The 17250-nt window shown below is 32.8% G+C and overlaps 1 protein-coding gene across 1 annotated transcript in view; it reads right to left on the reverse strand.

Annotated features, from left to right (window-relative positions):
• LOC120629778 (organic cation transporter protein-like) overlaps positions 1 to 17250 on the reverse strand; it is a 35651-nt gene that overhangs the window by 12590 nt on the left and 5811 nt on the right. Inside the window, exon 2 of the mRNA XM_039898817.1 lies at positions 4617 to 4728. Within this exon, the coding sequence (XP_039754751.1) occupies positions 4617 to 4728 (112 nt within the window). The remainder of the gene's footprint in view (positions 1 to 4616; positions 4729 to 17250) is intronic.

Below are 17250 nucleotides of genomic sequence, written 5' to 3' on the forward strand. Positions count from 1 at the left end.
AAACTGTAGGTACATAAAGAGAATTTCATAAATTAGTTTAGTAACTAGTGACGTTAGAACGTAACGTAGTCATTTAATGAAACAAACTAGCAAATATTTTAAGATTAATTATCAATGCAACGAAAAATTAATTGAAATCCCTAGTCATTACTTCAATTGTAACCTTCTCTTTAAGAAAAACTTAATTGATTTGCTCCGTTCTTGATTACAAAATTAAATAAAGGTAGTGCTTGTGAATAAGATAAGGATATATCTACCTATAGTAGGTACTAAAAGTAATCTATAAAACATCTAATGCCTTTCTAATTGAAATATATTGATATTTCAAATATTCATACACAAAAAGTCTAAACAATTAGAAATGAATGTGAAGAGTTTAGAAAACCTTCTTTACCTACATTACATACATTCTTTTATTTTGTAGATTTCAAAATGTAATCTTATTTCTAAAAATACATTCCGTGTATCGCAGAATCGGCTCTTAAATGTTGTATTAATATAAGGTTCTCCTTTTCAAGTTTAATCTTTATCCGTGTATTTCCTAAGAAACGCGATTTTATACTAAAAGTTTTTTTTTTCAAAAATGCTAATTGAAACAAAATAAACTTCCACAGATTAAGGATATTACTTTCATACAGCACTTTTAATGTAGTAGATAAGGTAACCTGCATATTAATTATATCATACCTAATTACGCTTGCTTAAATAGCTAAAAGTTGCTGAAGTGAAAAGAAACCTTAATCCCAATAACAATTCAAAAAAATCAGCATTCTAGCATTCTTGCAATTTCTTCATGCGCATGCATTTATCTATACTCCATTTAACTTGTCTTATAATATAAATAATCATTTCATTCCTTTTAAGTGTAAATTATATTTTGGAATATATTTAAAAAAATATATACGTTTAAAAATATATAAAATATTTCATTAAATATTTTTTACTCTTTAAAAACATACATAGTTCACACAAAAAAGGAACGAAAAGATTGTTTAAATTAGGAGGTATGTAAGAATAATGGACTAAAAGTAGGCCAATACCTACCTTTATAAAAGCAGATAAATTCTGGGAAATAACCGAAGCAAAAAACCACAGAACATTAATAGGAAAACCTTGTAAAACATAAGCGTTGAATAGGGAGGACAATTACAAAACATAATTTATTAAATAAAATATTAGAGTAAAGAGTAATAAAATAACGTTTGTACCGTAATATATCAGATTTTAATGATACAGTCGTAATAGCCCAATAAATAGGTCGCCTTGAAATAGCGTCAGACTTAATTAAAAGTAACAAGATAAATACCTACTTTGCCTGTATTATCCTAATCGCTCAAAGAAAAAAGCTATACTTCTAAAACGTGATCTTGGCATCAAGCCAGAGCTGAAAGAGCTCTTTTTATCAGAGGGCCATTCTGCATTGATTGAGATATTGTATTTTATTTTTTCTAAGACCGCTTTCAATCACGAAACTAGTGCAACATAACACAATTAATATTTGCTAACAGAGTTCAACAATCTGTTTATTAGTTTTTATTAATGCTTTTTTATCTTTAAATACTTATCGACTTACATGTGGGTAAATTCATATACCTGATATAATGATAATAAGACTAACCAGAAAGGTATCGCACTACACTTGTGCGACTATAAGCGTGGACACTTTTTAGATGCCTCTCGGCTTAAGTTAGTTGGCGTGTGTGCCCAGTGGCGTGCACTTCATACATGCACAAAAGCACTGCCTACCCTTAATTTCTTGTATAACTCATAATTGGGAAGGATTTTTCGATTTTATGCTATCTGCATTCTTTATGCATACCCTGGTCAGAAACCCTGTGCACGCCACTGGTAAGCGCTTGTCACAAGCCAAGTTGGTCTCATGCCCGTTTTAACTAACGACGAACAAGACAATGCCTAAATAAGTAAAGCATAAGCAAAGGAGGATAGGCATACATCAACCGTTCACCAATAGTTATCAAGAGTTTGTAAAACTTATTTCCTTAGACATCGCTCAAATCATAAGGCATTCTATTTAGACGATCCCTTGGTTTAGTAAAAACGCATACGTATATTGTTTACGAATAAAAAGGAATTTTATGGCAAGCGCTTGCAACTTTCAAGGCTTCATAAGTTAGCCAACCCTCAGCAAAGTCTGAATCCTCACGTTGGAATCTGTAAAGACTTGTCGAGAAATCAAGTTTTCTTAAATTCCAATGTGGCGATCAGGTTTTGTCTTGGATTTCGTAGGATTGCAACTGCTTTCCGCAAATCCAGACGACTGTCGGTTTTTGTGCACGAATCAGAAGAATGTTTACGGCTTGCAAAGCTTCAGAGGTAAGCTAAGCCTTAAGCTCTATCCTCATATCAAAATCTAAGACGTCTTGCCGAAGCTAGGCAAGCATGTGGATGTACAATATAGAAAGAGTACATATAGGTATATCGAAAGACAGATGCATATCAGCATAAAGATATATCTGACTCAGGTATTCAAGCGCAAGTCTCATCGATTACTATTTTATTAGTGATCGATGGCAAGTCTCCATTCATATAGCGCTTTAAAATAACAACGTTTTCCTAGATTATTTAACTATCAAAACAGCAGGCTTAAACTGTAAGATTATTTGGCATACGAACGGTTCTTGGAAAAGAGTAGCAAAAGTGGTTACGAAGTAAACTTTCAAAAATGTACAGGCACCCAAGCTTTATTGTGATTTCGCGTCACGGGGCAATTATCTACTGCGTTTTCTCTCATAGTATATCAAAATGCCAGCATTGCCCAACAAACACAACATTATAGAACTTTGAGACAACTGAAAAGGAAATCTTTCCGAGAGGGAAATCCTTTCCGTGTGGCCAATGACTAAGGGAAGTGTTTTAGAGAAAAGAAAGAGTGTTTAAGTTAGTAGGAAAATAATCTTTATATCTAGAATTATAAAAAGAAAACTTGCGTTGTTATAGAAAATTTATTGAGCATAGTTTTCGAATAAGTTTGAACAGCGGTATTTTTCTAAAACTATTTCCATAAATCAACTTTAATGATCAAGTGCAAATATAAATAACAAATACTCGTTTTAACTTTATTTCCTTTAAATAAATGAGGTGTGATCACTACTGGAAGCCTTCACATAATACATCTGACCAACTATTTGTTATAAATGCCTGAAAATGAATACGTAGGCATGGACAAATATCGTAGCTCAACAACCGCGGACAAGATCCCTCCCGTGCAGTGTTAGAATAGATCAATCACAAAGACAATGCATATATACTATGGATATAATTATAAGCATAGATAAATGAGCAACTACTAATTAATATCAACAACATGTTTAATGAAAACTCGTCAAGTAAGTTGGTAGTTTGGAATGCACAAATCCAGTCTAATTCAGTCTTAATTTAGAACATAGGCAGACTTGTATGTCGCCATGCCGCAACTGTGATATAAAAATAATTCCCAGCGTTCATTAGCTTCTTGACCTATTTATAAAGAATTTTAGACCAAAAATAGCCAAATAAATAGCTAAAGTACCTTATTTTATTTATAATGCACGAACAGCATTTAGAAATGAGGTAAGGTAAGGTATTTATGTACGAGTATTGGATATGCTTTCGCCCTCCATTACACACCCATAGTTATGTTGTTTCGAAAAATGTTGCCATAGTTACTAAGTCACTTACGTTTTATATTAGTAACATTTAACGTACCCATATCCAAAATTTAATTTTGTCTAGTAGTTCCACTGGTTCAACCTTTGCGTTGTCAGTCAACTAGTCAGTCTATTATGTGAAGTTTTATTTTTCGATGCTCTAGATTTTCTAACAGATGGTTACAAATCTTGTAATCTAAACATTATTACGCATTTATAGCTCTAAAATTATTTAAAAAAAACATCCTGATTAGATAAGAGCCTGTACAAATATTATATTACTTTGCTATGCCAAAAATCTTGCTATCTAAACAATATAAGTGCTTCAGTATAGTTAAAGTAAGCTTATACAAGTAAATAATAGAAATATTCTGAATAGACCAAGACAAATATAAGTGTATATACTGGTATTACTTATTTATAACATTAAGACCTATATAAATAGAAAGAAAGTTATATTTTGCGATCATTAAAAAATCACACCCATGAAAGAATGAGGTATCTCAGCTTATATTTTAGCGCATGCAAATTATAAAAAAAAATGAATGCCGTACTGTAATTTCCTTTGACGTTGGCAAATTCAACAAACAGTCCACTTCAAAAAATAAATATTAAAGCATGAACCACACAAGGGCCGGGGTAAAATTGGATCGCGGCCGCACACTACGACACAGCCTCTCCATCTCTTGGAGACATAGGTATATTATGTTGGAAATTATGGAAAGTAAACCCTCATTAACCTTATGCCATAAGGCTTATGGCATTATGTTAATGGAGGAGTCATATTACACAATGCAAAATATTGGTTAGACAGATATTTGATAGTAACTTTCTTTTCTACCGTAATTTTATGCCCAACGAGGTACTAAATAGAATTGTCTTTCAGCGAAAAGATCATTTTGATAGACACGTCGTACGCGTGTAAATTTTATAATATTGTAATTATGCATGTAAGATTTGATATCGTACCTATGTTCCGGTACTGCTGCGACTGTCACTAGGGAGAGCATATGCAGGCCAGCCGTCAACGCAGCGAGGATATGAAGGAAAAATTGGAAACCTTGATATCGTCCGAAATCGCCTGAAATTTGAAAAAAGAACATGTTAGGAATTTTGATTGTTAGGTATTACATTAGGTATACGGTAATTTTAAAAAGCTTGATTTCTTATTTGCTTTATATTTTGATTGACAAATATTTGCAAAAAAACACGCACGGTATATCCATTTAACTAGACATAGACATGGTAACGAGTGACTATCTTCAGTTTTCGTTCACCTTGTTAATAATAAAATAAACTAGCAAAAGTATAAATTTAGTACAAGGTACGAGTTACTAAACTTTATTTCAGGTAAGTACCAAATGATTTTCTTCGTAATCGTAACATCTCTTGTTACAATTGTACTAATAATTTGGTCAAGGTGTTCCACTGTGTTAATCTGATGTCTCAAAGATTGTCCTTCTTTATAAAATACTAAACATTCAGCAAATGGAAGTTGAAGTATTTGGCCCTTCACTTTTAAATGCTGTTAATGTAATATCAGCATTTAATTAACAGCAATGAACACGTTTGAAACATATCGCACTTAAGGTAAGTACAATAATTGGTAATATGAGATATTTTTCTCTTTATATATTTGTTTTACCCTTATGTTCGGATGAATCGCTACATCGATCTTGATGAAATTTGGTTAGAAAAGAGTTGCTTCTTGAAGATGGATAAAAAATATTTTTAAACATAGACAGGTTGCCTCTTGGGAACTTATAAGATATGCTTCGAATGCCAGAGAAGAAACTTGGAACCGTTTACAAATTGAAATAATATCCTAGTTGTAACCTATGCACTGTTTAATAGTTAAACCATACTTGATAAAATTTTGCATTGAGTTAGCTGGCATCTTAGGTACGGACATAATATGATACATTTGATCCGATAGGATACTTTAAAACAGACTGTTTCAGTGGAATTGAAAAAATCCGAATAAACAAGGATGATGCTGTAAGGACTATATTGTTTTACATAACCTTGATACCTGGAACATTCACGAATTTACGAAATTAAATTAAATAGAAATAATTCTAAATTATTATTTTTTTTTAATAAGAACCCCTTATTTATCTTAGGAAAAAAACGTTTGCGTTAATTTTTTTTTTAATCCATTGCTTTTTTAAAACTTCCGAGTAGGTACACCAATAACGACGGCAGATTAAAAAGATTTTTTTTACCTATATGTGCATAGTTTGCCCAAAAAAGCCCATGAAAGATTTATTCATGCGTAATTATTTACTTATATTTGCTTGTATTTGAGTCTCGTTTATAGACCTGAGTAGGTACCTACCGACTCTTATTTTTATTATTATAATTTTAATTTTGGTCTTTAAGATGTATTTATGTAATTGTTAAAATTATTTAATTAGATAAGTACGTTGTCTTTTTGGTCGGTCAATGACATGTGATATCCACCCATCTTATCAGTTATATAAACAAATATGCAATAAAAGTGAATTCAGGTATAAATTTCATAAGATTCAAATAATTAGGTATACCTATAACTAATGATACAAACTGTAATCGAACTTGAATTAATTTAAAGATAACAAATAGTATATAGGTAGTTACATACGTACCTACTCGTACAATGAATATTATTTTGTTTAAATAACCTTTACATCATTCAATAGATTCTGTACAAGGTTTATGTTTTTATAACAAGATAGCATTTATTTAAAGTAAGTTATTGTTAATGAAACAAAAATTTCAAGTTATATCATCCTATAATAAATTTGTTTCCATCTTCCTAAATTAAGATCCATAGTTTTCAGTCCTACAGCTTGGCACGGGCCTCCTTTTCATAGAAGAGATACTAGCTTAAATAAAAAGAAAATAAATATATACTACGAAAATACACACAGCGCCATCTAGCCCCAAAGTAAGCGTAGCTTGTGTTATGGGTACTAAGTTGACTGATGAATATTTTTTTAATGAATAATATACATAAATTCTTATAATATACATATTAACACTGAAAAACAGTCATGCTCATCACACAAACATTTTCCAGTTGTGGGAATCGACGGCCTTGGGCTCAGAGAGCAGAGTCGCTGCAAACTGTGCCAATCGGCCGTCGTAAGCTTAAACCCTCCACGTTGTTATCACATATTAGTGATAGCCTTGATAGTTTTTCGGCCCGGCAAGGTGATACGGATACGGATTTAAGTAAATCTTTAGAGCACCAATAAGTTAAAAAAAATGAAATACATTTATTACAGTTGAATGTATTAATGAGTTTTGTCTGTTGGGAGTGGCTAGGATAGGTGATACGGATACGGATTTCGAGCAAATCTTTAGCCAGTAAGTTAAAAAAATTAAACACATTTATTACAGTTGAATATATTAATGAGTTTTGTACTATGGGAGGCTTCGGCCATGGCTAGTTACTACCCTACCGACAAAGGTGTACCGCTAAGCGATTTAGCGTTCCAGTACCATGTCGCGTAGAAACCGATTAGGGGTAGGTATGAGTTAACTATAACTGCCTTACTTCCTCACAAGTTAGTCTAGTTATTTTAGAATGCAACATCTCTTACCACCAGGTGAGATGGCAGTCGCTCACAAGATAGAATATTGAACGTTAAATGTTTGAAAAAGCAACTTCTGACTACTGAGTTACTAACTGAGTTTTTTGCCGGCTAAGCTTGATCACGGCAAATTCTGCCTTCCAGACCGACTTAACGTTTCAGAAGTGCTTATAAAGTCACTGCTTGAATAAATGAATTTTGTTTTTTTTATTAAGTGCCTTCTAGCTTATTTGAATAAATAAAGTTTTGACTTGATTCAAAAAAAGTCCTTTGCCCATGAGTGGCACATTTGTTAATTGTGGATGACACGGACTCAGACCGACAAAGTTGCCTACGTATAACGCTTCTCTTACGCGGGTTTTATAAATAATGCATTTTAATCCGGCCACGCTGCCGAAAGAATGCGTTCCTGGCAACTCGAGATTGAATGAACGATTTAACTTTGAAATGGTGTTGCGTTACGATAAGAATATTCTTATTGTTTATTAACCCTAAGTATGAATTATAATCATTAAAAACTATATAATTATACCAACTTAATTTTTTTTTATTATTTTGCGCTAACTTAAAATGCACAAGTGTGTTTGTTTGTCTTTTACGCCCTAACTAAGCAACCTATCAACTTGATTTTTGACATAGAGTTAGTTGAAAGGATGGAGAGTGACGTAAGCTACTTTATATCCCAGGAAAACGAACTGTTCCCTCGGGATTTGTAAAAACCGTAATAAACGCGTACGAATAATGTTGGCAACAGCTAATGTTGAATATAAATGAGAACAATATTTTTTTTTATTATTCCTTCGTTGTTACTAGGTTCATTATTGTTTGGAATGACCAACTGATAGATGACAGGAACTCATTATAAACGCCAGATCTACGTAAACGAGCTCATAAGTAGGAGTAATGGAGATCGGACGTGCCTCTACTTAACCGCAATCAACCACTTGATATCGTTATTTGCCAATGTTGCAACAGTACCCTACATCAATATAATAATATCGTTTCGTATAATATCGTATTACTTTTATTCAATTTTCTAAAAATAAATAAATAAATAATAAATATACTACAACAATACACACATCACCATCTAGCCCCAAAGTAAGCGTAACTAAGATAGCTGTTGAATATCTTTATGAATATAATACATATAAATACTTATAATATACAGATAAATACCCAGACACTAAAACAATCATGTTCATCACACAAACATTTTCCAGTTGTGGGAATCGAACCCACGGCCTTGGACTCAGAAAGCAGGGTCGCTGCCCACTGCGCCAATCGGCCGTCAACAGACAAAAGACTCCTAATAACTAAATCATGCTTCTTTTTAATCGATATAGTTAAGGAGCAGAATGTGACGGGGTGGAATCAAAAACAACTTTTTATATTGAAAAATAAAAGACTTTTACAACATTTTTGAAAACTACATCTATACGAAGAAAAAAGAGTCGAGCGTACTCCGACGAAAATCTACATGATTTCAGCCGTTTCACATATTATTGCAGCCAAGAACAACAGTGTTAGTAAGTACCTTTGTACCTATTCATAATAAAGAAGCCGTGGGAGATATCAGATATGTATTTTGGTTTCTTTATTTTTAAACGACTTCAATTCCGATGTTCTTTTTTATGTATTTTCGTACATAACTCCGCCATTTCTTAAGGATTTCAATGATATTTATTCTGATATGGCCTCATTTATGTCTCATATGTATCTGATGAAATGTTTCGAGGACAGAAAACGGAATTTTTCAATAAATGACAGCTAATCAACCATGATTGCTGCTTTCGCATAGATATGCAGCAGCAGACAAAAATTATATCCCCCGATTATATACCCTGACAGGGGAACATGACAGGGGGATATAATTGAAGTGTCCACCTGCTAAAGCACGGGAACATGGAATAGGATACATTATTTCCATTTGTGCGCAGAATTGATAAAGCTATTGGAGAAGATACATTTTCTGCGCAGGGAAGTCTAGCTATATTCAGTATATATCTGAGTACACCCACAATTTCAATCTAAACGAGTTGTAAGTAAGTAGTAACATATTTTGTCACGACTGGACGCTAGTCGTAGTACATAGTATTTAAGCTTGATTTATATTATATATTTTTTTGATTTACGACTTAAAATAATTACCGTGTTCCAATATTCATAATTTAAATCTACATTAAAACTGACAAAACAACTGTGCCTTATCATAAAATATATCATAATAAGAGGACATATAGCCGATATACGCGATAAGGTGGTAACTAGATAAGTAAACATTGGACAATCAACTCTGGACGTGTGAGTATGAAAGATGCGATAATTTGTGTTGTTACCCAATCGAATGATTATAATATTATCTATATTGTATCTATAAAATCATCCATCAATAACGTACTAGATATGCAGTCTCATACAAAAATCAGTTCCATTTTTTTTTCTTACTGATGGTTATGTTTAGTGGCCGTAACTGACTCAGCTTGATAATAAAATTAGGGAGGGAAAATATAATATATGTATGAACATTCTTTTTTTAAAATGCATAGTTATTTATTATGACAATTTCAAATCAATCTATGAACTCCTTTTTGCGAACTGTATATACGAGTGCTAAATTTTAGCATTTTTATACCCGTCATAACTTTGAAACAAAAGGTCTTATGAAACTATTTAGTTGGATAAAGATTAGTATAATGATAAGAATTAACGATGATAAGACTAATTTTACTACTTTAAACAAAAAGCGGTTTTTATGCATTTATAGAATCTTTTCTACTTACGAAGTTACTATTTATAGATCATATACTTCTTATACCTTTTTATATAGAAGCAAGAAAAGTAACAGTAGTTTCTACATTTTACTTAGCACCGACTCAAAAACATTGTAGAAAATATTTATTCTTACTTATATTATAAGGCAAACAATCTTCTTGTAATATCAAATTGGTAAGAAAACAATAAAAGCGCACTTAGAATCTCTTTTTTACTGTGTTTGTTTTTATTTATTTCATCGCACTTGTTTTTTTTATTTTCAAGACATATTTCACACTAAAAAGTAATAAAAAGATTCCTTACATCACTTATAAGACAAGTCACAAAAAAGCAGTTAAGTCTATGTTTGATCGAAGTATATAACCCGTTACATTCGCTTATCGGCCTAGTTGTTCTAGTTGGTATGCTCGACTACGGACAACGAGGTCCTGACTTCAATTCCTGGATTAGGCCTAATGTTGGTTCGCAATGGGTTTTTCTGCCAATAAATTCACAGTTTACCACCCTCACCTTCACAGTGCCTCCGATATTATTACTAGTCTGGTACGAGCTTCAATCTGCGATCTTGAAGATTTTTCATTAGTTTGATTTTATTAATCTCGAGCGTTTGTAAACGAGGCAAAAGAGAAAAGTCTTTTGATATACTAACATACCTACTTAGATATTCTTTGTTATATCCAGAGCAATAAATGTCAAATTACATGTTATCACGCATGAAGACTGACTCGGCCTTGAAAATGCATCGTAATTAATTATGTTAGGTAAGGAAAAATCATGTTTGATAATGATATATCTCATTACTAATATTATAAAGCTGAAGAGTTTGTTTGGGTAAACGCTTCAATCTCAGGTTCGAATTGGAAGAATACAGTCAAACCTGGATAAGCGAGAGTTCAAGGGAGCACAATCTCATTCTCGCTTATAGAGGTTTCTCACTAACCCGAGTTGCTCGCTAATGCAGGTACATGGGTAGCGTTTGTCTCTTATAGAGGTACGCAGCAATAACAAGACATATTTTTGCACGATGTAATTTTATTTTATTTAGAACTTATTTACATTAAAAAAAATCCGTGAATTTCGTTTGGGTTTCTGTTTTTGTATTTTGAATGTTTTTCTCTAACTCATAAATTTTGTTAAAAATTGCTTGCTCGACTGTCGCTTATAGAGGTATAGATAAGTAGCAGTCTCATTTACGGAGGTCCGTGAGGGAATAACGACTCTCTCTTACAAAGGTTTCTGTTTCTCGCTAATAGAGGTTTTGTGAGCATAAAATCACGGGTCCTGGCTATTACTCTCACTTATAGAGTTTTCTCACTTATCCAGTTCTCACTTACCCAGATTTGACTGTATTTTGTTACATAGTCCCTTTATTAAGGAAGGCTAAAGGCTATACAACATCACGCTACAAACTATAGAAGCGGAGCCTCTATGAACAAGAACGTGAAAAATTATTCCTTTTGAGAGCTTCTAATTGCGATGCGTAAACGGTTAAAATTACGCCAAAACAAAGTGTGCTAAAATTGCTCCTTTTTAAAGTTCTGATTAAAAATTTCCATTACAGCATATTACGTCTATCTTTTATGGTAGTCAAACGCGGAAGAAGGCGCGAGGGACCGCTAGTTGTAGAATAAAATCTTTAATGATTTGATAAGATTTCGTATGTTTCTTATTAAGCCTTCGCGTAGTCTTATCAATGCTATTTGTTACATCTGTATTATGAAGTCTCTCCCAGTGTAAATTCCGCTTAAACTTCGTTTCACGTTCCTCGTTTTCTTTTTGTTAATGTAGCACTGCTGAGCACTTTTTCTCATGGGAGAGCGCTTAGATTATTTATGATTTTAAGCGCCTAAATTACTCGTACCATCATAAGAAAATATAGTTTGTTTATTGAATACAGGCATTAATCTCGCATTCATATTAAATTCACCATAGTTAAAAAGAGGTACTTTAAATCTTTTGGAGTGATCAACCTCCATAGTTTTACTAAAAAACATCCCAGAGTCAACTTTAAACTCAAGAATCTTTCTTTTAATATTTTTAATAGATACTAGCTGTTGCACGCGTTCTTCGTCCGCGTTCATTATAGTTCTTTATAATCTCGTGGGAACCATTAGTTTTCCTGGATTAAAAAATAGCCTATGTTACTCTACTTTTATTCAACCAACTATACGCCAAAAATCAAGTCCATCGGTTGCTTAGTTAAAGCGTAAAGTAAGGAAAAACAAACAAACAAACTTACGCATTTATAATATTAGTATGGATAATTTCTCAAGGAGATGAAGAAAAAAAAAGATTTCATTGGCATGTAGCGGAGAATTCGTGACCTATTTAAAAAAAATTGGTTGACATGGAAATGTTATTTCAAGGATAATTACAATTGTTACGTTATCATCACTGGCGATATGCCAAAGGTAAACATTTCTATTCTGTTTACACATGAACCAGATGTCGCTGGAAAATTAAGAATTGCGTCAATAAAGTAAGTAGGTATAAGGTAGGTACATAACACTGTTTTTCTTTTATTTTATTAAAGCCATTTTTAAGCTTACTGTTGGTCTGCCTGAAAACTGTAGCGTTTATAAAATCGGCTCGGTAATTATAAGAATTCGTAACTCCAATAAATTACAACTGGTTATTTATAATATTGCTTATCTTTTTTAATAAATTAAATAAAATAACTTAGTGTCTAACTAATTTTTCCAAAAAAACAAGTTTAATCTTACAAATACATTCCAGTTTTAGATTATTTAATGATAACAGTTTTATTGTTTAAACCTCAGAGAGTATCATTGAAACACGTTACTTAAGTATAAATTCGAATTCACATCGGATTATTTCCGCTGAGTACTATGAAATTCTAAGTTGGTTTAACGGTTGAGTTTAGTTTGCGCCGCAGCTCATAATTACGCGGTGTGTTGTCAAATTTTTGTAATATCGTGAAATATTTTTTTGGAAACTTAAAAAATTTTTCACTGTAAGTAGGCCGACGTGTCATATTAAATTAAAAATAGAGCCCTAAACCCTTATTTGTAAATGAAACATATTAGGTATATTAAGACGTAGGTATATTTATTAGTGTGAATTTATTACTTTTCGATGATTTCCAGTTCGGTCAAGGTTTGCTATACAACTTTAAGTAGTTCAAAATAAACAAGTTATAATCGAATTAACGGGAATGTCGTTAAGCCGAATGAGTAGTTCGTTAAGGTTTGTTGTCTAATTATGTAGCTAACTATTAATTAACTACCGCAGACCTAGCTAAGACAGAAATTACAATCTACCGATAATATTATGCGCCTTCATGTAAATTAGAAAGAAATAAGATTCGCTTATTACACTACAAGTTAGCCCTTGTTTGCAACCTCAGCTAGTCGTAAGCGATGATGCGGTTTAACATTGAAGCGGGCTAACCTGTTATGTTTTAGGCCAGTGGCAGTTATTTAGTGTATGATAAGTACGATTTTTTTTCCCATATTATTGTTAACAGTAATTAAGTTAGTGAAAACGAACTAACCAATACTAACGAAATTTGATGCGACCTTTTGGTGAGCATTCCGAGCATTCAGAAAACGGTGATGTTCTACAACCAGTTCGCATATAAGATAGTACTATAGAAGATAGCCCACCAAGCAGCGTGGTGGGTTTATGCTCTAAAGCAGTATCTCCTTTGAGAGACGAGTCCTGTGCCCAGCAGTGGAACTAGGCTAGTATGATGATAGTAGATAGTAATATAGTAATATTACATTATTTGGGATGTAGAATTACGACGATATTAGAATTTCCACGCGACTTACTCCGCGTACAAGTAAAAATATGTCCCATACAAACTCGACCGTCATTCTGCGACCCACTGCGTCACATCGCCAATCTATCGCAATGCTTAAAATTAAAAGCTATTTTAATATCCTTGGATATCTTTGGTTTATATTGTATAGCTCTACTACATAAAAACTAATACATTCCTCGAGTAGAAAGGTCAGTGGAAAGGGCAGACCCATTTATTGTGCCCACTAAGTAGGTATAGTGAATATAAATAAATTAACAAACAATGTTAGGTTACCTGCCGGTCAAAGCTCTCATTCTTAGAATTACTTATATATAGGTACTGCTCTGACTTCAGGGTACATACGAAGTAAGGTTTGGGAAAAATTCCTCTTAATACAGTATGTAATAACTGTTTTTTCTATTATTTAAAGCCAACAATCAAGTTGATTGGTAGCTTCGTTAGGGCGTAAAAGAAAGGAAAACAAACACACAAACACACATTTGTGTTGGTTCCACACTATGGGGGGTCGGCACAATATGTCTTCCCCTCCAATCTCTTTTTTCAGGCGTCAACTTACTCGTATTATTCATTCCACAAATCACACACATTCTTTGGTCTTCTTCTACTTCTTTATCTTTTAACTTACGGCTTGTACCTATAAAAGCTATAATTCTTATAAAAAAAAATGTTTTCCTTTTATCTCTTGGAATCATAGATACGTTTACAAAAAGTAGGCTGCATTTAATTTTATGCGTGCCTCCGCAGCTCGACGCAGAACTAGGGGCGCTGTTTGTAGTTTGAACAATATCTGTTTATATATATGTGCCAGATTAGTACTCACTCATTCCTTAATTTTTATTTCATACCACTTGGCATATATAAGAACCTTAACCATATTATAAAGACATGCCTCCTTTCTGATGGAAGAAAGCTATTCAGAGCTAAGACCTTATTAATATATATATTTTTAAGGTCTGTATTTATAGATGCATAGACTTTCTAGTTATTGCACACGAATTGACCCGCGTATTTTATATTTTAAAAATCTCGCGTTAACCGTTAGTTTCGTATCTAATCCATATCCGTCCTTAACAAAATTTTGCCTAAGTCGCTTTATTTGTGAAACTATGAACAGGTTTGAATTTTTTATAAATCTCCCGGGAAAGATTTCCTAGTGTTTTCAGGAATAACAATACTATACCTATCTCCAGAACGCAAGCTATATTTATGTGACGAATTTCAGTAAGGTCGCCGGTCGGTTCAGTGGTTGAGCCAATCATGCATAACAACAATCAAAAAACCAGAAAAATGGCAAACAGGAACTATTTTGCCTTTATATTCGTATGGATAGATACGAGTATAATGTATTTACGTCATACATACAACTTGATGAATAACATATATAATATATAGCTAGGCATAGATAATTGTATTTAAGGCACATGCGTGTGATAAATATAATTTTAGCGCAGTTGCTACTGATAAGAGTCAACATGACCTCATATTGCAGAATATTGTGTTAAGAGTGTTAAGAGTTGTGCTGTTAAACTTAACGCATAAATATTAGCAATGAAGTAAACGATATAGTTTTGTAATTTATTTATTTTTTGGGACAATAGTATCCCTACTAATATAATAAATGTGAATGCAAGTTTGATTGTTACGCTTTCACGCAAAAACTACTAAACCGATCATCACGAAACTTTGTACACATATTCCCGAAGGTATTAGAAGCAATATAGGATGCAGTTCTTTTGGGAGAGGGGACGAAAGTGTTTGACGATTTTACAAAATAACGCCGTCAAATGATAACCGATTTAAATAATTACTTTTGTACTTTAGAGTTATATCTGTTTAATTTTGCCCAAATTTCTTGTAGACCTGATGAATGTGATTGAAGATAGAGGTTAGAACTCCTCAGCGGACGGCAGCACACCCGTCATTTAAGGCTTAGCTATCCTAAATATTTACATAAAGTGCTGCCACATTTATGAGGCACATGTCTTTCGAAAAACAAAAACAAACGCAGACGAAATTGCGGGCAACAGCTAGTTAGTTTATATAGTTTGATGTTTTGACAGTTTGCATTTGAAATCTTGTATGTTGGTCAAATGTATCCATCGAATAGGTTGGAGAATATATCGTTACATTATATAAAATTTAAGGTACAGTTACCTAAGGTCTTCCAGAAAGGGAGGAAACGCTTCCAGAAGCATTTCCTCCCTTTCTGGAAGACCTTAGGTAACGCTTCTGGAAAATATTCCAGAAAATATAACCATGTGGAATTGCGGAAAAACTTGAACTTGATACTGAACTTACTAACTAATGTTATATATACCTAATGTTATATTCATTCAAATAACATACATTGTAGTTGAAGAATACACCGATAAGTGCGTACACAATAATTACAGAAATAAATTAAGAGAAAAGCAAACCGTTGACAAACGTTTCATACTATAAATTCGAATATTTATGAAAATATTTGGATGTTTAGGCAAAAATTATTGCCCAGGGGCTTTGTAACAGCCCTTGATAAAGAAGCAGGGTTAGACATAGTAAAAATAAAGAATAACAAAAAATCTAAGGTCTAAAAAAAAAAGTCAGAAAAGTGCTTATAAATAATAACTAAAATAAATAAAGTATGTTTATCCGGAGAAAATATTCATGTCTCGCGGGAAACCAGAAAATCGAATCAGACTGGCATTTTAAATCTAGTAACTGTCTACCTATGCGCCTAGAAAAGGCTATTCCTATAAGCTTTACAGCTTTTGGCTCTTGGTCAAAATTATTTATTGGTGTACTGTGTAATCATTATTCTAGTTTTTTGAGTTACGATGCTGCAAATACTCACATAAAATATCACGAAGCAGTTAGGACTTCCGCTTTACTTTCTTTGCCGCATGTCTAACTCTTCAAACTTATGTACGGTTTAAGCAACTAAATAAAACTTGCTTCAACGGTAAAACATACGTACGAGGTAAAAAGACATAAACTATTGTCATCCTGGGGGGAGACTCTTGCCTTATAATGGTTTCATACTCATGATCATGACTATATTATTTAATACAGCTATTTCTAGACATGTACCTACTAGGTATATACGTACGTATATCTGCGGAATTTGTAAACCTATTTTTATCTAAATAGAAATTTACCAACTCTTGACTCATTCGTTTCTATATATTTTCGCAAATAAATCAATTTACATTTTACTTTCTTTATAAAGTAGACGTTCTTGCCGAAAGCTTGTTTTGGCAGCCATGAAAACTTTAACTGTTAAAATATATTTTTTTGGAAGTCAGATCATCAACAACATCGTCCTTTCCGAAGTCCAGCTGATATAAATCATTCCTTTTAGGCGCTACCTACCCGTTAGACGATAGTTTACATTTGTAGATAGCTTGCTGTATTACTAAAGAAGTCCTTATCAAACTACCCACCTCAATATTATTAAAATTTAAATTAGGTATGTAAATCATTT

The sequence above is a fragment of the Pararge aegeria genome, chromosome 15 (assembly GCF_905163445.1).
Source record: "Pararge aegeria chromosome 15, ilParAegt1.1, whole genome shotgun sequence".
NCBI lineage: Eukaryota > Metazoa > Arthropoda > Insecta > Lepidoptera > Nymphalidae > Pararge > Pararge aegeria.